This window comes from Hibiscus syriacus, unplaced genomic scaffold (assembly GCF_006381635.1).
Source record: "Hibiscus syriacus cultivar Baekdansim isolate YM2019G1 unplaced genomic scaffold, ASM638163v2 tig00000340_pilon, whole genome shotgun sequence".
Taxonomy (NCBI): Eukaryota; Viridiplantae; Streptophyta; class Magnoliopsida; order Malvales; family Malvaceae; genus Hibiscus; species Hibiscus syriacus.
The window spans coordinates 11,760,796-11,787,936 of record NW_024061783.1 but is presented as its reverse complement, the minus strand read 5'-3'; the positions used below and the strand labels follow the sequence as shown (position 1 = coordinate 11,787,936).

Below are 27,141 nucleotides of genomic sequence, written 5' to 3'. Positions count from 1 at the left end.
CATTATGACTATTATAGTATATACGTACATAATTAAATGCACTCTCTTGGCTCGCCTTACTTAGATCAATGAATCATACATTCCTGAGTAAGTTTAAACTTTCAAAAAACGCATATCTACAATGTCTCGAAATCCTCTAAAATTTTTTATGACAATCAAGACATGTTTGCAGATATGCAGATAGATCACAATACAAGAAGCTATGCCAGTATACTGTAACATCCCAAATAGCGGGTCGGTGATAAAAAAGGTAAGAAATAAAAGTTAGTAGTTAAATTGGATTAAGTTGAAAAGTTCAAGGATTAATTTTGGAAATTATATTCAGGGCTTTTTAGCAAAGATGTCTTTTGGCTGAAATGAATTAAAAACTCATTTAGGGAGAGATATTTAACATAAGTGAGTGGATAAGAAGAGTTATCTGTAAGCTTATATTTTCTCTCATTCTTTATCTTACCGTTAGCTCCATCAAAGGTGAGTATTATAAATTTGTTGGTTTCTTCAAATTTTGGTTTAGTATTGAAAGCTTGAGTATTATATAAGCTTAAGGAAAGCTTGTATAGTAGTAAAACAACAAGATGAGCAAATTAGAAATGAAATTGTAAAATGGGTGTTAAAATGAATTTTTGTTATAGAGTAGTTTTTAGAGTTGTATGGATGAAATTGACTTGTCAATGAGTAGACTAAAGAGTTAGGAGTAATAGAAATGATTAAGAGCTTGGTTGAAAACATGGTATGATTTTTAGATGTAAGTATTCTAATGAGATTTTGTCTGTTTAAGAGTAGTAAATGAAGATAAGTTGGTTTGGTTGCAAAAGGTTGAGTTTAAAGGCTTAATGTGTGATAAAAGTAAGAGAAGTAGGAAGTTTTTGGTTGATTTTCGAATTGAAATAGCAATTCTGGGCATGGAGTATCGGTATCGTTAGAACAATACCGATACTTCAAGGGCTAAATCTGTGGAATTATAAGGGTGGTATCGATACTGGTTGAAGAGGGTATCGATACTGAGCTGGTAGTATCGATACCATGGGTATGGTATCGATACCATTTTCAAGATACAATTCCAGAACGTCGGGATGGTATCGGTACCATAGGGAGGTATCGATACCCCTGAAGGGAAGTATCGGTACTGTAGTGGTAGTATCGATACTTCTAGGCATGAAATGAAAATTAAATGTTTCTTTCATAATAAATTATTCTAATTGGATATAAGTAATTCGAAGTACGATATTGATTTTTGATTGTTTTGTGTAGTTGTTGAACATAATAAAATTTCGGTCAGCTCGACATTATAAGTACTGATTCAACAGTGTTAAGCAGTTTGCTTAGGACTTCAGTGAGGCAAAGGTGAGTGCAACTTCTCAGTTTTGTAACAGAATTGAGGAAGGCTTGCGATAAGCCAACTTCAGTGTTTTCGATCGAAAACCTTATAATTTATTTTATGTTATATTGCAATGTTTTATTCAATTTACGTTATATAAGCTATGTTTTATGGTTCTATGAGTATGGAAATGTGATCTTTGAACAAGTGTATCTGAAAAGACTATGTGAAAGTAACTATGTGAATAAGAGACTTCGAATAATAAGTAAAAATAATTATGTGATTAATTGCCCAAGGTATATGTATGAGGATTAGAGGTATAGTTGGCATGCAAGAGTCGAGGGTTTTATGTGGTCCTCCAGGACAATTATATGGCACTTCGGTACAAATTACGAGTTGTGGTGACAGCATTAGTGCCCAACCTCAATGTACTCAAATACCTAGAGTTCTCAGTAGTATACATTGGACATTTGGAACAAAGCTATACAAAGTGAATAATATACATAAGTATACCTTTTGATATGGAAAATAAATTGAAGTTCTTTATAAAATGTTTCGATAAGAACCAAGAAAGATTTCTTTTATCAAGTTAGTACTCTTAGTATTTGTCTCACTAAGTCATCGACTTAGCGTGTGATTTCCTCGACGTAGGTTTAAAGAAAGTTGAAGATTGATTTGTTGAGGATATCATACCCCTTGAAGATCATATCAAAACAAATTAAATGTAGGTTTTTGTTAATTTTGTAAACTGTTGGCATGTATTATATGTTTAATTTGAAAGACTCTGGTCTATTTTGTAAACTTATATATTTTGTATCTATGTAAATTATCAAGCTTTTATGTAAGAATGATTGATAAATTGCTATCTTATTTAAGTTAAGGTTTTCTCTTGATCAAAATTTTAATTTGTTCTTATTTGTTAGTTACATATGTTTTGAAAAGTCAATGTGACACCTCGGATTCGTATCCGGGTAGGGTACGGGTTAAGGGTATTACATATACTATCGAAACGATATATTCAAGCAGGGTTTATCAACAAAGAACTGATATCCCAACACTCTTACTTAGATCTCGGTTTGAGCATTAGATACACAAAGCAAAGCAGATGCGGATAAAGATATATGAATTCAAATTGTTATCCACGGAAAGAGAAACGGATTCAAATCCGCATCAGCTCTGAATCGAATAGTAATTAAAATATTTGAATTCGAATATAATCCGAATATGCAATATCTGAATCCATCAAAAGAAAACCTAATACCTAATTGTCATTCCGGTCTCTTTACTACCATGATAGATCGTGTTTAGTCCTTTCTGTAAGAAGCCGGAAAGGAAAGTAATTGGAGGAGGGGCGAATGGAAGTACTTCACACTGAACACTCGCTTACGAAATGGAACAGAACTCTCAGGATTCGAGAAGGACTAAGCAGGCTCTTCAGGGCTGGACGAGCTTGCCTCAGTAAGTCAGAGTCGCTCCTAGCATCCATTTCACCCTGAACGAAGAGTACTATAAAAATTACCAATTTCCACGAGATATACATCCGATTGCAATAATATAACATGAAATCCGTGAACATACTTAATTATCAACAAACAGAGACAAGGAAAAAAATTAGAAACAAAAATCAGTAAATGGATGTACCTTGAGGTACTTGAGCTTAAAACTCCCATAAACAAGTCCAAAAGAGAAAGCAGATGCACGAGCTACCTATTACATATGAAAAACAAAACCTCATCAACTAAGAACAAATCAATCTGATCTAAATTATTCATTGGCAAAGAGTAAAAGAAAAGGTAAAATAAGTTACGAGAGCGAGAGTGCTGGTACCGGAGTAAGGTCCAGGAGGCGGCGCCATGGCTTTGCTTTGCTTTTTGTGTGATTGAAAAATGAGCGATGGAGATTTCAGAATAAATATTATGCAGTGGCGAAACTGACGCAAGCTCTTTGCCTGGTTTTTATGCTTGTTTGTTGAGCTTTACCTATAAAACGATGATGTTTAGATTGAAAATTGAATAACAACACCCATAATAACAATATTAAATTCAAGGTAAAATACACAACTTCTCCGAACTATATTCTCTCCTATTTTATTCACCGTACTTTCAATTTTTTAATTTACTCACTAAACTTTCGAATTGTTCATATTTTGATCACTCTGAATTTTTATTATTATTTATGTATGATGTGGCCTTTTTATTATTATTATTATTTAATATAAAATAAAAATAAAAGGTGGTCAGACACCACGGTCAGCCACCGCCGACATGGTGGTCGTTCAATTTCAAATTTCATGAGTCGATTCGTTTTGATTCCCTGAGTCTGAATTTTGTGGTTGTTTCACCAAAAAATATCCAAAAACCCATGAATCTTGAGTGAAAAGTTTTTGCTTCCTCACTTTCGGTCCCCAATTCGTGGATCTTAGAGCAAATTTCGAAAAAATGGCGGATGGATTCAAACTCAGGGTGTCGAAACAAAACGATCCATGAAATTTGATACCGAACGATCACCATCTACGACTATCGACGGTGGTCGGTGGTAGTGTCTAATGACCTTATGTTTTTATTTTATATTAAATAATAAAAAATGTCACATCATACAAAAATAATAATAAAATATTTTAAAGTGATCAAAACATGAATAATTCGAAAGTTCGGTAAGTAAGTAAGTAAAATAGGAGAGATGGTATAGTTCAGTAAAGAATAATGTAATTTACCCTTTAGTTAAACTAAATGAAAAAAATTATAATTAGATCACCGTATTTAAAAAATACAATCAAATTATTCAATTAATTGATCGTGTCTTTAAATCTCAAACTGACGTTAGTTTGTATAATGAAATTTCCTGCAACTATATGTGTATTTACTATATGCAGAGATTCTTTCGCAGGGATTATTTTGCAGGGATTACTCCCCATTACAGAAGCACATATGATATTAATGACTGCATATGAATACTGTTTAGCTATGTATTTATGTAATTATTTATACATGCATTGAATTTTATCTATATTTTTAATTTTTTGACTGCCGGAGGTCTACCACGGAAGCTATTCTCAACCTGGCGTTGGGGGCAACCTACTACCCTACCTCCCCCTTACCCCATACATATGGGAATTGGGTTTTGTTGTTGTTGTTGTTGTTGTCCCAATACAAACAATAGCATAAGGGGCCACACCAAAAGGCATGTGCATGCCAATGTGCGGGAGGCTTTGTCCTTGAAGGCTGAAGCCCCCATAAATCCAACTTTATTTACGCCTTTGCATTTTCCTACTCTCTCCTTTCAAAGAATTGTCATTTTGGGTAACCAACTAGAGAGATCAGAGGATGAGTGGAAACAACAACATTGTTTATTTTAAAAACTCGATAAGAACAAGAGATTTACTAAAAACTCTCATTATTTGTTGCGACAATTTTTTGTAACAATAATTACAGGTTATAGTTATAAAACATGTCACTATATGATTTTGTTTTTGTACCAAAAATTGAAGATAATCATTTGTGACTATACATTTTGTCACTATAATTAAAATATATAATTACAAGCAAAATTTGTCACAACGAATCTAAATCTCATTATTTGTTGTGACAATTTTTTCTGTCATAGTTACTAAAACTTTTTGTTACAAAAGTTGTCACTATATGCCTTTAATTTGGCGCCAAAAAATTGGAGGGAAACATTTGTAACAAAAATTCATAATAAAATTTATTTTGTTACCATATGTTACACATGTTTGCTAATTGTGACAAATTATTATGACGATTTTAACTTTTGTCATAATTGTATATATTTTCTTAATCTAATGCGACGATTATTTATTTTGTCACCAAAAAGCTATTAATAGTGACAAAATTAAAATTGTCAAAATAGTAGAAATTTCTTGTAGTGATAGGAAGACCTAGATTTTCTTCTCTCAGAATACAAATATTGAAACAAAGTACGCTATTAGCTATGCCTTCGAAGTTCAGGAAGTTGATACTATAGGAAAGTACCTTGGGAACAATAGTAAAAATAAGACTGGTATGAAATTTGATAGATATTCATGAGATTGATATATGAATGAGATGAATATGTGATTGAGATTCAAACCAAATTATTATGTATTTGTTGACAACAAATATTGGATTGACTTATTTTGAGATTAATACATGGATTAGAGTTATATATTAATTTTAAATAGTCATGTAATTAAATCCATAGACATGAAGTTACTACAGTTCTCAACATGATGATTGTTATGTTTTGGCATAATCAAACATTGTCATGAATCAAACAATTATAAAGGTTATGCTTGAACATGACATGAATCATGTAGTGAGATGTGAGTGATTAAGATAGAATTTATCCCTCTTATCATAAGAGAGATATCTCAAGGCCCTTCGATGATTGAGACTGAGAAATACATGGTCTTGCTCAAATGAGTTGATAGAGATCAATGTCATTTGTTTAGCCAGTTCAATTGAGTATAGAGAAACTAAAGATAAAGTGATATAAGGTTGACATTTTTCATGCCTTATATTCTATCGATATACCGTGAGATAAAAGGATTATGACTTAGGTTGTATTAATGTTGTCTTGGATCATGAGCTTTTCATTTAACTTGGGTAGTCATGATGTCTTGTTAGAGGCCACTTATGACTTGTATGATCAAATGATATTTTATATACTGCAAATATTAATTGAACTTATAAGGTTGCACACTAAGAATGAATAAGAATGGTCATGATTATTACTATAACTGACAATTTAAGATAATGAGATTATTTTAAATTATACTAAAAAATTATTTATTATTCGAATTTAATTAAGTTAAATTCTTATTATTTTGATAGAATATTTTGCTTATTATTATTTCATTATTTGATTTAGAAATAATATTAAATATATAATATTAAGATTTGGATGAATTTGAATCCCTTATCAGATAAGAGATATGATATATATTATTATTTATTTAAAAGCTTTTTAGATAAATAATAATTATGTTATTATTTATTTTAAAAGTGTTTTAAATTAAGTATGATAAAAAATGAAAGATTAATTGTAACCCTAGTTAAGTCACATGTGTGCGTGGCATATGCTTAGGGTAATTAATTAATCTTCTTCAGCAGTCAAAAATCCAAAAACCTCAAAACATATTTTTCATAAAAGGAACTTGCATTCTGTTAACCATTTTTGATTCATTCATATGTGGATACGTATAGAGGGTGGTTGTCTTTTAGAAAGACAACACATTTAAAGACTGAAAGAAAATAAGAGACAACACGAAAAAAAAATTCAAATCATAGATTAAGGTAATCTCACAACTTTAATTTACCGTAATTAGATGATACACATGAGATCTTAGGATTGATTGAGATTATTTAAATTTTTCGTTGCGTTATTTTTTCCTCGATTTCGAGTAAACTGTTGGGCAGCCAAGTCTCTATCCATGGCAGGTTGTCTCACTCTAGCAAAATTAGTTCTTTCGGCCATTCCAATTTATTTCATACACGTAATGAATTTTCCTAAGCGGGTTTGTGATGATATTGAACTTCACATAAGGCGGTTCATTTAGGGCTCTACTCCTTCCAATAATAAGCTTTCTTTTGTTCTTTTGAATATTGTTTGTCAACCCATTGAGAGGGGGTCTTGGAGTCATTCGACCATCCCAAAAAAATAAAGTTTTTTCTCATGAAATTTGGTTATGCTTTACTTATGAAGAACGATGTTTATTGGGTCACCCTTCTCAAGCAGAAGTATAAAATCACTAAGGAGTTTTCGGACTCCATTGTTCGTTTTCGATGCTCTCACTTTTGGCGTGGCATTGCAAAAAATGGGACACCTTCAAATCTTATCTCACATGGACAGTGGGAAATGATGCTATTATCAAGTTTTGGGATGATGTATGGATCCCAACTTTAAAACCTCTAAAAGACCATGTTGTTTCTCGTAATTTTGATGATGGTGAACTCCATCCAAATAGTTTTATTGATGTAAATGGACATTGAGGTATTTCAGCTCTAGAACTTGTTGTAAATCCCTATGTAGTCACCCATATAATAAACGTCAAACCCCCTAATCCTAATGACATCACGGATCAACATGCTTGGAGATATAGAGGAGATCATCGCTTTAGGCTTAAATTAATTTATACTAAGATCCTTGAAAATGAATGAGATGTTGTTGATAACAACTAGAAGAAAATATGAACTCTGCGTCTTCCCCACGTATTCAATTCTTCGTTTGGCTTGCTCTTAAGGAAACAATTATGATGAACTATGAATGAAGAAACTGCATGCTTACAGATAATCCTTACTGCTCGTCTTGTGGTGCTTCTCTTGAAACATTTCTCACATTCTCAGAGATTGCCTTCATGCCCGTATGTTGTGGGAATGGTTTGTAAATCCTTCAATTCAATTTGCTTTTCATAATCGTGATTTGTTCCCTTGGTTAGTTAATAACCTTAAAGTCTCGAAACTTTTGATTAGTGGGACCCCTCTTGCTATTTCTTATCTGCTTCAATTATTTGGTAGCTTTGTAAGTAAATAAATGAGCTTGTCTTCAATGGTGTGACTCATCCACCAGACTTGATCCTTCATCGTAGTGTCAATTGTCCTAAATGTTATGATAGTATTGCTATAAACTTGTCTAGAGGGTAAAGGTTAAGATTAGAACAAACATGGGCCAACCACCTACTTACTGGTTATATCTAAACTCGAATGGAGATGTGTCATTATCTTTAAGAGTATACAAGATGGAAGGCATTATATGAAACTCAAATGGTGTTTGGATTGTTGGTTTCAACAAAAACATTTGTATAAGCTAGATTCTTCAAGATGAGCTTTGGGGTATATATGAAGGCCTTCTTTTTGCTATAAGCACTGGTTGCACAAGCCTTCTTGTTCAGTCTAATAGTTCCCAGGTCATAAAGATGCTTACTGAAATGAACTCTACTTGTAGCCAGCCTCCACGTTCTTGTGATAGCAGGTTTATGCAATTATGGTTGGAAGGTGCATTTTAAATGGATTCCCATATCTTACAATAGAGTGGCTGACAGACTAGTGATAACTTCGTAAAAAGGTCATATTTAGGGCCTTTTTACTTAAGTTATTGACTATCTAAGAGCTCATATAGGATCATATAGATGCATTTAGGAGCATATAGTTGCATGTGGTGGAAATATATTTTTCGTGGAATTTTATTTTAAAAATGGTGTTGCGTTATGAGGAAGGTGTTTTGTTTGATGATGTGCAAGATTTGGGAGAAAGAATGAGTGAGGAGAATTGTCGTGACAAATTGGGATGCTGAGAATAATGTAAATGCCAACTCGGACGACATTTCAGAAGCGAAAAAGAAAAAGGAAGACACCTAGGAGGGAACATCTTCCACCTTGATCAATTGATCTAGTATGCACGTACGCCCAGCTGCCAGCCTCACAAGAGGGTACCACTGATAGCCACCTAGGAGGGGACCATTGCCACATTTGTACCACCCCTCACGTGAAGAGAACGAACTTGGGGTATCATGGGAATTTTGACACAAACCCCTAGGTTTATTCTCTACTATAAATAGGAAATGAGGCCATAAAATTACGAGATTAGATTTGGAGAAAAGAGTGAAGAGGCGGCTGGAAGAAAAACTTTCTACTTTTTTCCGTCATTCACTTTTATCATGGCATTCCTTCATTAACAAGCTAGAGGGAGTGGCGAGCTAGACATTCGAGAGGAACTACCAAGCTAAGGCGGTTCGATGGCCAAGGGGAGCTCCGATAGTGCACGTTGAAGGTTTTTCCTCTGTCCCTTTGTTGTTTTTATCAATTATCATATTTGGGTTGTATAGAATGAATGATTTTCACGTCTTGTTACTTGGAATGTTCGAACCCCACCATGAACTAGCTTCATTTGGTGCGAGTTCACTATGGATGTTTAAGCTTTTTCTTTAATGGATGGTTATTTTTCTTTATGTTCTTATTTGTTTTGCTTATGACACTTAATGCCTTACGGTTGTAGGAGCTATGAGAGTAGTCATTCCTTAGGAGAATGCTTAGTGTTCGAGAGAATGACTAAGTAACATATCTTTAGTTTTCGAGAGAAACTAAGGAGGATCCACATAAGCAATGGGTTCTAGATAGTAACTAGACCTAATCTACCCTTAGACATAAGGCTAGTATTTTAATCGACTAAAATGAGTATTGCTCATTCGGGAGGTTAGATGCTAGTGCTGATGCTGAGTGGTATTGTCGTGACATATTTTGTTGATCTGAACCAATAGGATCCCTGTACTTGCTAACGTCGAGAGGTATTGCCATAGTATTATCAACCTGTCGAGTCCATTAACTAGAGATATCATATGTCACCTTTTGTAAACTTTGTCGGGAAAGTAAGGCATAGAAGTAAGATCATGCTGAGAAAATGGACTTAAGTTTCCTAAATGACTCATATGATTCATTCTCATAGTACCTTGTTGTGCGAAAATTATCAAGTCATTTTATTCAAGTGTAGATTTTACATTTTATTTTGCCTTTTCATTTTCATTTTATTTCACTATACTCAATTTATTTTTCCAAGACATTTCCATCCATTTTACCACGACATCTCTATTTGTTTCCACAACATGCTATCATTCCATCCCCACCAACATAAATTTCATTTTGCCTCAGTATTCTCATTGGTACATACCATCACACTAACTATACTTAGATAAAGTAGTTCTTTGCTATGATTAAACTTATAAATTTCCTCCAATCCCTGTGGACAAGATACTCACTCATCACTATATTACTTGTTCGATTGTGTATACTTGCACATACTTCATGTCCGTATTTAGTAATCACAAAACGTAGACAAGTTTTTTGGTGTCGTTGCCAGGGATTGGCAATTGGAAGTTAATTAGTTTTGTCATAGCATTTTTATTTTACTTCTTCATTTTTTTTGTATAGTTTTACTTGTTATTTTCCTTGTCTTTTTCAGGTTTTTATTTTACGTACTCAACGTGCTCAAGTAAACATGTATCAAATTGGAAATCAAGGAATTGGTTAAGAGGAAGATCAAAATGCAGAGGCAATTTTGAATGTTGGGAATGCAACTAGGCCTCGTATTATTTGAGATCACTTAAACCCTTTCCTGGACGACCTAAATCCTGGAATTGTGGCACTCAAGATTCAGGTAGCCTACTTCAAGCTCAAATCGGTTATGTTCGAAATGTTGGACAGTTTGGTAGTGTTCCTCATGAGGATGCAAGGCAACATGTTTGAGCATTTTTAGAGATCTATGACTGCTTTTGACAACAAGGTGTGAATGAAGATGTACTGAAATTAAAGTTATTTCCATATTTTTTGAAAGTTCACGTTAGGGCATGGCTTAATGGAGTATATTCTGGCTTAATAAGGTATTGAGTAGACTTTTGTAAAAAAAAATTACTATGGCATAATCCACCCAATATGAACAATCATCTTTGGAATGCCATAGCATCTTTTCGCCAAGGCAATGAAGAGACTATGTATGAGTGCTGGGACTAATACAAAAGTTTGCTTCACAAGTGCACCAATCATGGATTCCACGATTGGACTCAAGTTGTTATGTTCTAAAATAGAGTCAATGAACCCACGAGGATGATGTTAAATGCCTCAAAAAAATGGGACATTGCTTGATAAATCACCTGTAGAGGCATTTGACATACTGGATAGGATTGCCAATAATTATTATCAATTTTTATCTTTAAGGCTTAGAGCCGGGCCAAAAGCGCCTAGGACATTTGAGTTGGGTTCTATAGATTCCGTGTCCGCCCAACTTTCTACCATCACCAATATGTTTAAGAATTTGCAACGATCAAGTCAAGTGAAAGAAGTGAAGGCAGCCAACTCAGCATATCTATTATGCCATGGCAATCAGCATGAGAGCGAGTGTCCGACCAATCAGGAGTCTGTCAACTATGTAGGAAACTATAATCGATGCAATAACAACCCCTATTCTAACATCTACAATCTTGGATGGCGTTAGTATCAAAGTTTCTCTTGGGGAAATTAAGGACCAACAATGCTAGTCAGCCTGCTAGGCATCAGAATTTCAGTGACTCCCAAGGTTTTCAAACGAATATGCCATGACATAATTCTAATGAGGGAGTACCATCTTCATCGAACACAAGCTCTTTGGAGGCCACAATTCAAGATTTTATAGCAACCACAAAGACCATGCTGCAAGACAATGCTAAATCCATCCAAAACCAAGGATCCTTATTACATAGTCAATGAGCTTTGCTTCAAAGCCACAACTCATCTTTGAGGCCATTGGAGGATCAGGTTGACCAAATTGCCACCACAATACATTCTCGCATATAGGACAGTCTACCTAGTGAAATTGAAGTCACAAAGGCTCGAGACAGGGAGCATTGTGGTACATCACCTTAAGGAATCACACTTAAACCTACAAAGATGCTAAGTTTGTGAGGGAGACATTCGGAGAGCCTGATCATGAGATTGTGCACGAAGATCCAGAGATGCAAGAAGAATCACAATCGATGGAAAATAAGGATGAGGGTTTAAATAGTGAAACCAATGAAGACAAGAAAATTTTTACCATGGCAAAAGAAAAGCCCCATCTGCAAGAGTTGATGACCAAAGGAAAGTTGTAGAATTTTGCCGCAACAAATTTTTATACACTAATAATCAATTGAAGCTCGATGAAGAAGACGAAGAGGAGCCCGAGGATATTCCAAAGGAGACGAGTCAGTTTAGCTTACTCATAGCTAGACCAGGTACGAAAATTGAACCTTTGGATTTCATTGAATTTACTCATCCTAAACCCCAAATGACTTCCCATTCGTCTAGACTAGAAAATCTAAAAGAATTAATGAATGAAACGGAGATTAAGGAAAAATTCCCTAATGAGAAATTAATATTTTTCGCGAAAATTTTGTGGTATGCTGACATTTTCAATTTTCTCGTTAGTGTTGTTTTGCTTCCTTACTTGAATAGCCAGGGAAAGAACAAGGTCATACACGATGCTGGCTACCGTCATTGGGATGGCCGGTCATACACGATGCTGGCTACTGTCATTGAGATGGCCCTTACCTCTTCAAAGAATTTACTGCCCAAATGATTAAAATTGTCATAGTAAAGAGGAGTGAAAAGAGATCTCATTCCACTACCATTCAACTTCATGCAGAAAGCACTTTGAAGGATAGTGGACTACTACAAAGTTCTTACAATTCAGATGTGAAAGACATGAAATTCCAGGGAAAAATATTTTGAAGGTGTAACTGTTATATATGTGGGGCATTTTGGTCTATACTAGTGCTCCGATCGAACGCGACAAAACTACCATAACAATTTAAGATGTTTTGGAAAGAACAAACTCTCAAACATATAGATAAGGTTAAAGCCCCTACTGTAGATGCACCCACTTAGAAAGAAGACTCAATTTGTGTTGGTACAAACAATGAGATTGCTGATGATGTCCAACCGTCAGCACAAATACCACAAAATATTGCAACACTTTTGGCCAAGCGGATCCAGGACTAAGTGGCAAATCTGAACAACAACCTGATGACCTTGTTTGCCTACATCAAGTGATGGGATGAAGATATGATAACTACCTTCATTGAGCTCCTTCCGCATGTAGCTCTTGATCTTCCAATATCCCCTGATACACTATTACGTGCCTCTACGGATGCCACGGCATCAACAGATGCTCCCCAGCCAGATAATGAGGATGAGCCAGATGATGTTGACCCAATCCATATAGTGCTCGCAACCGAGAGACGACAGACTAAGCTCCAGCCACCAACTTTTACAGTACCACCATCACCATAAATAGTCAAGGTACCTTACATTGCAGTACATGTAGTCTAGTTTTTACTTATTTTTTTATTTAGCATTGAGGACAATGCTTCTCTCAAGTTTGGGGGAGCTAGGGTTCTCAAGTCATTACATGATAGTATTAGTATAATGAATATATCATGACATTAGTAAGTGTTCGATTTAGTTCTTTGGAATAAATTAATGATGCACGATGATGATGAACTCTTTATGGCTAGAATTGAATGTACATGAGTGTTGAGGATGATATAACCAACTCTAGGACTTGTTTCTTTGTAAGTTTTGGTACATGATTGAATGTTTTCCATGCTTAAGAAACTTATAATTTTTTTATGAGAGAACTCTTGCATGTCTTGCCATTTAACAATAACCTTGAATGATGAAAACCCCACATGTTTCTAAAAATGAAAAAAATGAAATTAAAAATAAATGTTTTGGCATAACTATAAAGGGACACTCCGCTATGCCATGGCATTGTCTGGATACTATATTTAAATAAATGGAAGCCATATTATGTGAGTGAATGCAAGTAGTCATGAGATAACTCTGCCCAATAGGATAAGGAATTGAGTGTTTGCTCCACCTCATTGTCAAGTCTAGAACGGTAGGTGTGATGAGTTGACTCCCCTCATAGAAATGTTAAAAAGAAGAAAAAAACAATGTGGGAGTAAACTTGTAAATGTCGTGGCAAAACAAGAGAGCTTTCTTATAAATTTTCTAGATTTGTTAAGTATGGACTTGATACAATCACGCACGCACATACAAAGGATCTTGCCTTAGGGGATAATTCTTGATTTCTCAAATTATTCTAGCATGTTGAAGCCAACTATTATGAGGGTTGAAATTATATCCCATATGACTATCTTGAACATGAACTTGCCATGTTATATTTATTTTGCTTACTACTATCCATTGGTTCATGACAAATAATAGATTAAGTTTGGGGGTGTGATAACTCCGTAAAAATTCCATATTTAGGGCCTTTTCACTTATGTTATTGACTGTCTAAGAGCTCATATAGGATAATATAGATGCATTTAGGAGCATATAGTTGCATATGGTGGTAATATATTTTGTCGTGGCATTTTATTTTGAAAACGGTGGTGTTATGGGGAATGTGCTTTATTTGATGATGTGCAAAATTTGGGAGCAAGGATGAGTGAGGAGAATTTCTATGACAAATTGGGAATGCTGAGCATAATGCAAATGCCAACTCCAACATCATTTCGGAAGTGAAAAAGATAAATGAAGATATTTTTCAGCCAGTTGTCCTTATCTTCACGTGTCTTCAGTTGCCATATACCTAGAAGGGAGCATCTTCCACCTTGGTCGGCTGATCTTGTATGCACGTACGCCCAGTTGCTAGTCTCCCAGAGGGGACCACTGCCAGCCACCCAAGAGGGGACCACTGCCACCTTTATACCACCCCTTATGTGAAGGGAGCAAACTTGGCGTATCATGGGATTTTTGACACAAATCCTTAGGTTTATTCTCCACTATAAATAGAAAATGAGACCACAAAATTGAGAGACATGATTTGGAGAAAAAAGAGTAAAGAGGAGGCTGGAAGAAAAAGTTTCCACTTTTTTTTGTCATTCACTTTTACCGTTGCATTCCTCTATTAACAAGCTAGAGGGAGTGGCGAGCTAGACATTCGAGAGGAGCTAGCAAGCTAATTTAGTTCGTGATGGCCGAGGGTAGCTCCGACAGTGCACGTCGAAGGCTTTTCCTGTAACACTTCTGACCCGTACCCGACCCGAATACAACATTAAAGTGTCACATTGACTTTTAAAACACTTTGACTCATTTAAAACGCAATGAAAACTTTACAAGGAAAATAAACATTTACAAAATATAGTTACAAACATATCAGAGCATTTATGACTTACACATTTTTGTACATGCTAACAATCAAGTCACATATTATTTAGCTTAATCTGATCCGATATCCTTCAGAGCTATGATGTCCTGCCCTTGCTTACTATGTTGATTTCTCTAAACCTACGTGTGAAAACAATCACACGCTAAGTCTATGATTTAGTGAGACAATACTGATTATAATAACTTAATAAAACAATTATGTTAATGTATATAAAATAATCATGAACTACTATAACAACATACTGTTAATAACATATAACATACACCATTACTTATTGATTAATTTATATACCTTTGATACCTGCTTATACCATTCTTTGAAACATTTCGTATAAAACTAATAGACATTTCATTAAAAATTTTATACTGTTACTCATTGTTCAAATTATATCAAGTTTGTTTTACTAGCCCAACGTATATTGTTGAGAACTCAAGGTATGTGAGTACATTGAGATTGTGCACTACTTCAATCACCACTGCCCATATAAGTTGTACCGAAGTGTCGCATAGAATTTGTCCCGAATGACCACATAGATTTATCCCAAAGTAAGAATACACTCTACCCACATTTATTTGGTTCATAAACATATAAGGTTGGCTCATCGCAAGCCGTCCTCAAATTTTATACAAAGTAAGTAAGAAGGAACTCACCTTTGTCTCACTTAAGCCTTAAACAACTCATTCTCTCTTTCACTTTATCTTGGTACGTCCTTTTGTTCCGCATTTGCTTTCAATCAAATCTACACATAGCATGACACATATGAATACTGGAACTTAATTAACATCTAACCCACTAAATTTTATTTAAGCGAAATGAAAAGCTTAATAAACATTTCCGACTGAATATTATCGATACTCTACCCACAATACTGATACTTCTCTCATATGGTATCGATACCTACTTCTGTACCGATACCATTTTAACATTCTAGAATGCCTTTTTCAGTTATAGTATCGATACATTCCTCTTGGTATCGATACCTCCACATCAGTATCGATACTACTTCAATCAATATCGATATTGTTCATCGTATTCATATTATTTCCTTTAATTTTAACCTTATAGTATCGTTATTGTTCTTCCAGTACCGATACCCTTACCTATAATTCATATGTTTCACTTCGAAAATTTACCCAACTTCACTTAAATCTCCTACTTTAAACTCCATTCATCCCTTAAAACTCACTTACACTTATTACCACTAACTTATATCCATTAAAACCCCTTTTGCACCCTAATTTCTCCATAGAAATCTTGAAACTAAAATTATATCAAATTTTCAAACATGTTCTCAATCATTTCTAACACTTCTAACAACTCATTAAAACCCTTGAAAAGTCAAATATTCCTTTAGAATCCAAATATTCATCATTTTCTAACAATTCCTTTAAAAACTCATTTTACTAATTCACCATTAATTCGTCCATCTCTTAGTTTCAACTCATCTTTAAGCTTTATTAATCTTCTATATTACCCAAAGAACCAAAACCAATTCAAAAATGAAATAATTAACCAACTTCAATTTACTTACCTTAGAAATGCGAAGCTTACGTTGGAGAGGAAGAAGAGAAAGCCAAAGCTTCCAAAATTTTCCTTTCATTCTTTTTTTATTTCCCACATGCTTAAATAACCTTTAAAAATGAATTTTAAATTCATTTATACTAAATGAGCTCTTTGCCTTTTCACTTTTCCATTTTTGATAATAAGTCCTAGACACAAATTCTAAAATTAGCCCTTGAACTTTTAAATTTATTCAAAATAAACCTCTAAATTTTAAATCCTTACATTTTAGTCACAGGCCCGAAGTTTTGGGTATTACAATTCTCCCCCTTAAGAAAATTCATCCTCGAATTTTCACTGTACAAAGAGATGAGGAATTTTTCTCTTTATGTCTTCTACACGCATTCATGCCACCTCTTTCTCTTTGTGATTACCCAAAGCACTCTTACTAACGAAATCATCCCATTTCTTAATTATTTTAACTTCATATACTAAAATCCGTACTAATTGTTTTTTATAGGTCAAATCAGATTAAACTTCTATTTCTTTCGGTGTTATGATGTGAGAATGATCTAATCAATATCTCTTAAGTATCAAAACATGAAAATCATTGTGAATATTTTCTATTCTAGTGACAACGCTCCCTGATAGACTACTGGTCCAACTCTTTATAAGATCACATAAGGTCTAATGAATCTAGGAATAAGCTATACTTTGCATCCAAAACAGAAAATATTCTTCCTCAATGAGACTTTGAGAAACACTTTAGCATCGTCTTAGAATTTAATTTCCTTTCACTTCAAATCCGTGTAGGATTTTTGTCGATCGTTATCTATCTTAAGATTATCTTAAATAATCTTCACTTTTTCTTCAATTTCTTTGATCAAATCTAGTCACACTAAGTCTCGATCTTTCAATTCGAACCCACTTAATGATGTCCAACATTTTATTTTACAAAAACTTCAGGTGAAGCTATTTTAATACATTTCTTAAAATTAATGGCATGCCATCATTTAAAAACAAACTTAATGATAACTCTTTCTGTGGTATATAAACATTCATCCGAGTTTAAGTCTTTAATTCTCCCTTTCCTACCTATTCTATACTTAACTACTACGAAGTTTTCATCTTTCTCTTAAGATCCTTAAATCGATCCAACAACCAAGGCTTTAATTTAATTATACAATCAAAAACACTATCTATCTTTAAAGACAAGTGCATATTCAGAACTCTCAAAATATAAATATATGTTATCTTTGTCATAACAACCACCACAACAATATTTTATATTTGAAGTTTGTAAACACATCTTCAATCTCCAAAGAATTCAATCCATTTCTTTTCTTTACACTCTTTCGATTCTACACCTACTTTTGACTTTTAGAAATCCGTATAGATATAACGTCATTCACCATTTAGATAGTGGTGATCCATCAACACAGTAACCCCAATCAATATCAACTCAAGATCGTGAGTCAATTGATTTCTTCCATAATTCTCTAATTAATTTATATCATAAACCAAAACATATACTCTTGCACAACCCACATCTTAATTATGATACACATAATCTTTTCCAAATTCTATTTATACTAACCTTGAAGTTAATTTCAATATTCTTTTTATCCTCTCACAATTTTCCTGGTACTAAACCGTCCAAAAATAACATGCATATCTTTAACAACTTGATCAGAGGAAATATAATCATTAAACTATATATCAAGCTTCCTTAATATATATAAATTCTTATCTCTTTGAATACTTCTGTAATGCCCCAAATGTTGAATTAAGGACTATATTAAAAGGATTTAAATTTGAGAATCTATTTGATTAATTGATAAAAGATGATAATGATTTGGGATGAGTAGTTTAGACTAAATTGTAGCAATGGAAGATGAAAAGGACATGTTGGTCATTTATAATTAATGAATGAAAAATTCATTTCCTTATAGTGTATTAAAGTAAGAATTAAAGGAAAAGGGGATTTTATTAGGTCAACTCTTTTCTTCTTCTCCTCTCCCCGGGGATAACTCTCCCCGCTAGCTCAAAGGTGAGTTCTTAAATTGTTAGTTTATACTTTCATTTTTGGTTGGTTATTGAATCCTTGTATGTTATGGAAGCTTAAGAAAGGTTTAGATGGGATTAAAAGGATGAGATAAGGGAAATAAAGGAGATTTTAAAAAATGGGTTTTAGAATGATATGTTAATATATGAGTGTTTATTGATGTTTATTGGTAGAATTGACTTGGCAATGAGGTAAATAAAAGATTAGAAGCATTGGATGAGTTTAAAAACAAGTTAGAAATTTTGGTGTGATTCTTAGAATCAAATGCTCTTAAGGGATACTGGATGTTTTAAGTATCTAAATGAAGGAAAGTTAGTATGGATAGGTAGAGAAGAGTTACGTAGTATTTTTAGGGGTAAACATGAGGAAAATTGACCAAATTTAGGTATGTCTCAGGTTGAAAACTGGAAAATCTGGGCATAGGTATCGGTACTGATAGAACAGTACTGATTATAGGCTAAAATGGGATGAATTAGCTTAGTAGTATCGATAATGATTCATTTAGTATCGATACCAAAGGGGAGTATCAATACCATAGGGAAGGTATCGATACCATTCAAAACAGAATACAAAAATGGTATCATTACCATAGTAGTGTATCAATACCATAGTATAGTAGTATCGATACCGTGGTAGGGGTACCGATACTGAGGAGCCAATAATTGTAAGATATGCTGATATTGATGTAGAAAATTTAATAATAGGTACCTTTGATAAATGTTTAAGTATAATTGTTAGGAAATATACTAACAATTGATATTATACATGTATTTAATGAATATGGAATAGATCAAAATCAAGCTCCCGAGTTGAGTAAAGAAAGAGGCAAAGGCCAAGTCCCGGAGTAATCATCTTTACATTTTGGATATCAAAGCAAGGCATGCCTGGTGAGTGCATTTAATTATGTACGTATATGCTATGATAGTCCTAGTTGCAGGAATTATTGATGTATGTGTGGTGATTACCAAATGGCACTAAATGTGCAAAAAGTTAAGAAATTTATACTAAGTGTATGAATTTTTGTATTGGGCACTTTGTGTGTAAAAAGTTAAGAAATTCATACTAAGTGTATGAATTTCCGTATTGGGCAATTTGTGTGTAAAATGTTAAGAAATTCATACTAAGTGTATGGATTTCTGTTTTGTGTGCAAAAAGTTAAGAAATTCATACTAAGTGTATGAATTTCCGTATTGGGCACTTTGTGTGCAAAAAGTTAAGAAATTCATACTAAATGTATGAAATTCCGTATTGGGCACTTTGTGTGCAAAAAGTTAAGAAATTCATACTAAGTGTACAAATTTCCGTATTGGACACTTTGTGTGCAAAAAGTTAAGAGATTCATACTAAGTGTATGAATTTCCGTATGGAAAATATGTGTATATACATAAGAAATTTATAATAAGGAGGTGGATTTTTATATTGGTAATGGGTATGCAAACAATATAGATTATAGTAATGGTTGAGAAATGACGGTAATAGCACTAGCAATGTAAACCATGGAGTGTTTAATGAATTGAAGGAATCCCTTGAAATGTGAATTATAATAAAATAAATTGTGTTTAGAATTTTACTTATGATTATTATTATGCCTCACTAAGAATTTTCTTAGCATGTGTTAATTTCACGCGTAGGTTTTACTTCCAGTGGAGTAAGGAGATTTTTCGGACATCAAAGCAAGGATTACCTTTTTAGTAACAATATGACACGTGTCTACGTTTTGATGTATTTTGTTGGCATGTAACATATTTAAAAAAAATGCTCTGAAGAATATTTGAATGATACTTCTATTATGTAATTAGGTTAATTCATATTTTGTACTAGTCTAATTAGAATGTTTTATAAAAAAATTTCAGGTTTTCAAAAGAATAACTATTTTAAAAGCAATGTGGCATCTATATTCCGTGTATAAAAAGGTATACGAGAGATGAGTGTTACATTTATTGGTATCAGAGCTACAGGTTTAGCCGATTCTCGGTCGAAATCGAGTGTATTTTGATGTAAAAAGAGTTTACATGCCACTAAGATGTCAAGTTACTGATAGGGTATAGAAAGAAATATGATAGATGTCTCTCCTTACTAACTTAAGTACTATTTTGTGAATGTTGTACTAGATGTTAGAATCTACGAACAAGAAGAGCGGTTGGGTGAGAAAGTAGAGATGGATCGGGAAGTGAAAGTTATGAGGAAAATAGAGAACATCTGATTCCGTCAGAGAACGCCAGCGCACCAGCACCTCAGGGTATACCTGTTCTGGAGTTCGGAGCTTTTATACAAGCTATAGATGTTATCTTGACAAGGTTTCAACCTCCTCCATCTCCCCCTGCTCCTCCAGTACCGCTAATGTTAATCCCAAATGAGTTAAGAAGTTTGGGAGCTCTTGAGTTCAGGGGAGAAGAAAGTGAAGGTCTGATGGATGCAGATTTATAGTTAAATGATGTTAAGGCAATGTTGGAAAGTTTACAATTTTCAGATCATTAAAAGTTGGGCGGAGCGGTATCATTACTCTGAGGATCAAATCAGGTGTGGTGGACAAATACGACAATGTATGCATCGCTGAAACAAGTGAGTTGGCAATTTTTCAAAGATGAGTTCAAGAACAAGTATATCGGGGAACAATTTATGAGATCCATGCTGCTGAAATTTATGAACTTAAAACAAGGCGACCAAGCGGTGCATGAATATGAGGCCAAATACAACAAGCTTAGCCATTATGCTACTGATGTGGTTCCTAATGACAAAGCTCGACGGGATTGGTTTATTGAGGGTCTGAGGCCAAAGTTAAAATAGATGATGTTGGCCTTAAATTAGCCTAGCCTGCAAGAAGTGATTAATAGAGTGAAGGCTACTGAAAGAGCTTAAGAGGAGAAGTTAGCAACTGAATAGAGTATTCAGATGAGAAAAATGATTAGAACGTCTTCATCTACACATTGTGCAAAAAGGGGCAAGGGCTCAGGTTCTCGATTCATTGACAGAGCTGATTATTCTGCAGTTTCACAAAAAACTAAGTAGCCCAATTCTTATTCGGCTAGCTCGGGTAGAGATCATGGAGAGAAACCTCTATGTCAGACATGTGGCAAGTCACACAGGAGAGTATGTAGGTTGCTTTTTGGTGCTTGTTTGCATTCTGGTGAATCTGGTCACTTTGCTCGGAGTTGCCCGAAGAAATCAGGAGATAGATCAGCATAATCGGAGAGATCAGTCGCAGCACCAAGTAGAAGTAGAGGAAGGGAAAGATCAGGTGACTAATATGGGTCTAACCAGAGATAAGAGACTCGGGTGTGGCTCGAGTTTATAATATAAAGACAAGTGAAGATAGGGATGATCTGGAGATCATAACATGTATATTTCATATTTTTGATGAGCCTATTTTTGTTCTAGTTGTTCCTGGTTCTACACACTCATATATTAGTACAAAGTTGGTTAGAACTAGAGGAATTCCTTTAGAACCAATTTCTACTGAAATGATAGCAGTGAACCCTATGGGTTAGAGTGCAAGGGGTCAGAGTGCAAGGGTAGCATGGGTGTGTAGAAAATGTCCAATTAAGATTCAAGGGATTGTGTTTTTGGAAAACTTGATGGGGTTGCCCTTTGATGAATTTAAAATCATTTTGGGCATAGATTGGTTATCTCCACAACATGGATGGGTAGATTATTGTCGAAAATGATTATTTCTTAAGGATACGGAAGGCTCTGAAAATGTGGTGATAGGTGAGTAGGCAAAATCCCTGTCCAATGTGATATCAGCCATGACCGCAAAAATGATGTCGAAAGGATGCATAGCATTTCTTGCTAATATGATAGACACTCGAGTGCCAGAAGTGCGATTACATGATATCCCCACAGTTAGGGAGTTTCCAGAAGTTTTTCCTAGAGAGTTATCGGGTTTACCTCTAGATCGCAAAGTAGAATTTAGAATTGAGGTTTATCCGGGTACCGAACCAATTTCTATGACTCCGTATCGGATGGCTCCAACGGAGTTAAGGGAATTAAAGGCTCAGTTGTAAGAACTACTCGAAAAAGGATTTATCAGACCCAGTGTTTCTCCTTGGGGAGATCATGTACTATTTGTGAAAAAGAAGGACGGGTCTATGTGGTTATGTATTGACTATCGTCAACTAAATAAGATAACAATAAAGAACAAGTATACTCTTCCGAGGATTGATGACATGTTTGATCAATTGAAAGGTGCAACATTGTTCTCTAAGATAGATCTGAGGCCAGGGTACCATCAGTTACAGATCGAAAGGGAGGATATCTCCAAGACGGCTTCTCATACTCGGTACGGAAATTATGTATTTGTGTAATGCTGTTTGGATTGAAAATTGCTCCTACGATATTTATGGATTTAATGAACAAAGTATTCTAACCGCTTTTGGATCAGTTCGTGGTAGTGTTTATAGATGATATCCTAGAATATTCCAACTCAAATGAGGATCATGATGATCATATTCGAGTGGTCCTTCAGATACTTTGTGATAAGAAGTTGTACGTGAAATTGTCCAAATGCAAATTTTGATTATCTGAGATTTTTTTCCTTGGTCATATAGTTTCGGTAGAAGATATTAGAGTGGATCCCAAGGAGATTCAAGCCATAGTAGATTAGCAATCCCTAAAGAATATTACGGAAGTTTAAAGTTTCTTGAGGCTTACTAGTTATTATAGGCGATTCATGAAGAACTTTTCAATGTTAGCTCTGCCGTTAACTAAGATGTTGTGAAAGGATATGCGTTTTATTTGGACAGAAAAGTGTCAAGAAAGTTTTGAAATGCTAAAGAGAACTATAACTGAGGCTTTAGACGTAAACAATATGTCGTTTACAGTGATACATCCCATAGTGGGTTAGGATGTGTGCTGATGCAATAAGGGAAAGTTGTGGCTTACGCCTCAAGACAATTGAAGAATCACGAGAAAAATTACCCGATGCTTGATTTAGAATTGGTCGCAGTGGTGTTTGCTTTAAAAATCTGGCGCCATTATTTGTACGGTGAGCGTTGCCATGTTTACACAGATCATAAAAGTCTAAAGTATTTGTTGACTCAAAAAGAGCTGAAGTTAAGGCAAAGAAGATGGATTGAGCTCTTGAAAGATTATGATTTGGTTATTGACTATCATCCGGGAAAGGCTAATGTGGTAGCGGATGCACTCAGTTGAAAGACTTTTGCAGCTTTAAGGGCTTTAGACACAAGTATGTCTTTGAAAGAATATACTACTTTGATTACCGAATTAAAGTTAAAACCGATGCTTTTGGATTGTATAAAGGAACTGCAAGGTCGAGATTAGAAATGATTGATGAGATTGGCGTAGGTTGAAAAAGAAGAGATCAAAGATTTTGAAATAAGGGATAATGGATGTTTATATTACCGTGGAATGCTTTGCATTCCCGATGATGATGATTTGAAGAATGATATTTTTTACGAAACCCATTATAGCCCTTTGACTATGCACCATGTGGGAATAAGATGCATCAAGACTTGAAGAGTCGTTATTGGTGGCCTGGCATGAAAATATATGTAATAGAGTTTGTTACTAAATGTTTGGCATGTCAGCAAGTGAAAGATGAACATCAAGTGACATCAGGGTTATTACAGCTGATTTCCATTTCTAAGTGGAAGTGGGAGCGAGTCACAATGGATTTTGTTTTGGGTATACCGTTGTCACCGGGTAAAAAGGACCCTATATGGATAATAGTAGGAAGTTTGATCAATACGACTCATTTTATCCCGGTTCGAGTAATCTATAAAAGAGATAGTTACATTGCATGGATTGTCGATATCGATAGTATCCGATAGAGATCGAAGGTTTACCTCAAGGTTTTGGAAGTCTTTACATGATTCATTAGGTACTCGATAGAACTTCAGTACAGCTTTTCATCCGCAAATAGATGGACAATAAAAATGAACTATTCAGATATTGGAAGATATGCTAAGGGCATGTGTAATTGAATTTAAAGGATCTTGGGATAAGTATTTGTCTTCAGCGGAATATAACTATAATGATAGTTATCAATCAAGTATTAAGACGGCCCCGTATAAATCTCTGTATGGGAGAAAATGTAGAACACCATTAAATTGGTTTGAACTAAAAGATCGAGACTTGGTCGGCCCGGATTTGATGAAAGATGTGGAGGATAAAGTGAAAATTATCCCGAGCAATCTAAATATAGCCTCATATCGCCAGAAGTCCTATGCAGATTTGAAAAGAAAAGAAAAAGAATATGCATATCGATACTTGGAAGAAGGTATTACGTTTTGGGCGAAAAGGAAAGCTGAGCCCGAGATTTATTGGATCGTATGAAATATTAAAAAGGGTTGGACCCGTGGCCTATCAGTTAGCTTTGCCTCTGAATATGGACAAGATCCATAATGTTTTTCACGTATCAATGCTTAGAAGGTACAAATCATATCCATCTCATATTATCACGCCTGAGAAAATAGAGATCATACCAGATTTATATTATGAGGAGGAACTAGTGGGGATCTTAGCTAAGGAAACCAAGGAAATGCGTAACAAAAGGATCCCATTGGTTAAAGTGTTTTGGCATAATCATAAGGTTGAATAGGCTACATGGGAGAGAGAAAAGGATATGAAAAAGCAGTTTCCACATCTCTCTGCTTCAGATACTTCTTTAAATTTGAGGACGAATTTTCTTAAGGGGAGAATTGTAACACCCTACAAGTTGAATTAAGGATTGTATTGAAAGGATTTAAAATTTGAGAATCTATTTGATTAATTGATAAAAGATGAGAATGATTTGGGAAGAGTAGTTTAGATTAAATTTTAGTAATGGAGGATGAAAAGGACATGTTGGTCATTTAGAATTAAATGAATTAAAAATTCATTTCCTTATAGTGTATTAAAGTAAGAACTAAGAAAAGGGGATTTTATTAGGTCAACCCTTTTCTTCTTATTCTCTCTCGGGGATAACTCTCCTCCCTAGCTCAAATGTGAGTTTTTAAATTGTTAGTTTATCCTTTCATTTTTGGTTGGTTATTGAAGCCTTGTATATGATGGAAGCTTAAGGAAGGTTTAGATAAGATTAAAACAATGTGATAAGGAAAATAAATGAGATTATAGAAAATGGGTTTTAGAATGATATGTTAATATATGAGTGTTTATTGATGTTTATTGGTAGAATTGACTTGTCAATGAGGTAAATGAAAGATTAGAAGCATTGGATGAGTTTAAAAACAAGTTAGAAATTTTGGTGTGATTCTTAGAATCAAATGCTCTTGAGGGATACTAGATGTTTTAAGTATCTAAATGAAAGAAAGTTAGTATGGATAAGTAGATAAGAGTTACATAGTATTGTTAGGGGTAAAAATGAGGAAAATTGACCAAATTTGGGTGTGTCTCGGGTTAAAAACTGGAAAATCTGAGCACATGTATCCATACTGATAGAACAATACCGATACTATAGGCTAAAATGGGATGAATTAGTTGAGTAGTACCGAAGGGGAGTATCGATACCATAGGGAAGGTATCGATACCATTCAAAACAAAATGCAAAAATGGTATCAATACCATAGTAGGGCATCGGCACCATAGTATGGTAGTATCGATACCATGGTAGGGGTATCGATACTGTATCGATACTGAGGAGCCAAAAATTTTAAGATATGCTGATATTAATGTAGAAAATTTAATAATAGGTACCTTTGATAAATGTTTAAGTATAATTGTTAGGAAATATACTAAAAATTAATATTATACATATATTTAATGAATATGGAATAGATCGAAATCAAATTCCCGACTCGAGTAAAGCAAGAGGCAAAGGCTAAGTCCCGGAGTAATCATCTTTACATTTTTGGATATCAAAGCAAGGCAAGCTTGGTGAGTGCATTTAATTATGTACATATATACTGTTATAGTCCTAGTTATAGGAATTATTGATATATTTATGGTGATTACCAAATGGCACTAAGTGTGCAAAAAGTTAAGAAATTCACACTAAGTGTTTAAATTTCAGTATTAGGCACTTTTTGTGAAAAAAGTTAAGAAATTCATACTAAGTGTATGAATTTTCATATTGGGCACTTTGTGTGCAAAAAATTAAGAAATTCATACTAAGTGTATGCATTTCCGTATTGGGCACTTTGTGTGCAAAAAGTTAAGAAATTCATACTAAGTGTATTAATTTTCGTATTGGGCACTTTGTGTGCAAAAAGTTAAGAAATTCATGCTAAGTGTATGAATTTCCGTATTGGGTAGTTTGTGTGCAAAAAGTTAAGAAATTCATACTAAGTGTATGAATTTCCGTATTGGACACTTTGTGTGTAAAAAGTTAAGAGATTCATACTAAGTGTATGGATTTCCGTATAGGAAATATGTGTATAGACATAAGAAATTTATAATAAGGAGGTGGATTTTTATAATTATAATAGGTATGTAAACCATATAGATTATAGTAATGATTGAGAAATGACGATATTAGCATTACCAATGTAAACCATATAGTGTTTAATGAATCGAAGGAATCCCTTGAAATGTGAATTGTAATAAAATAAATTGTGTTTAGAATTTTACTTATGATTATTATGCCTCGCTAAGAATTTTCTTAGTGTGTGTTAATTTTAAGCGTA

The 27,141-nt window shown here is 34.3% G+C and overlaps 1 protein-coding gene across 1 annotated transcript; it reads right to left on the bottom strand.

Moving 5' to 3' along the window:
- Positions 1-2,914: 2,914 nt before the first annotated feature.
- Positions 2,915-3,269, bottom strand: LOC120198825. Its single transcript, XM_039200088.1, has 2 exons — positions 3,126-3,269; positions 2,915-3,025 (listed from the first exon to the last, which is right to left on the bottom strand). Exons 1-2 carry the CDS (start codon positions 3,171-3,173, stop codon positions 2,930-2,932), a joined length of 144 nt encoding a protein of 47 aa, XP_039056019.1. The 5' UTR covers positions 3,174-3,269; the 3' UTR covers positions 2,915-2,929.
- Between the last annotated feature and the right edge of the window lie 23,872 nt (positions 3,270-27,141).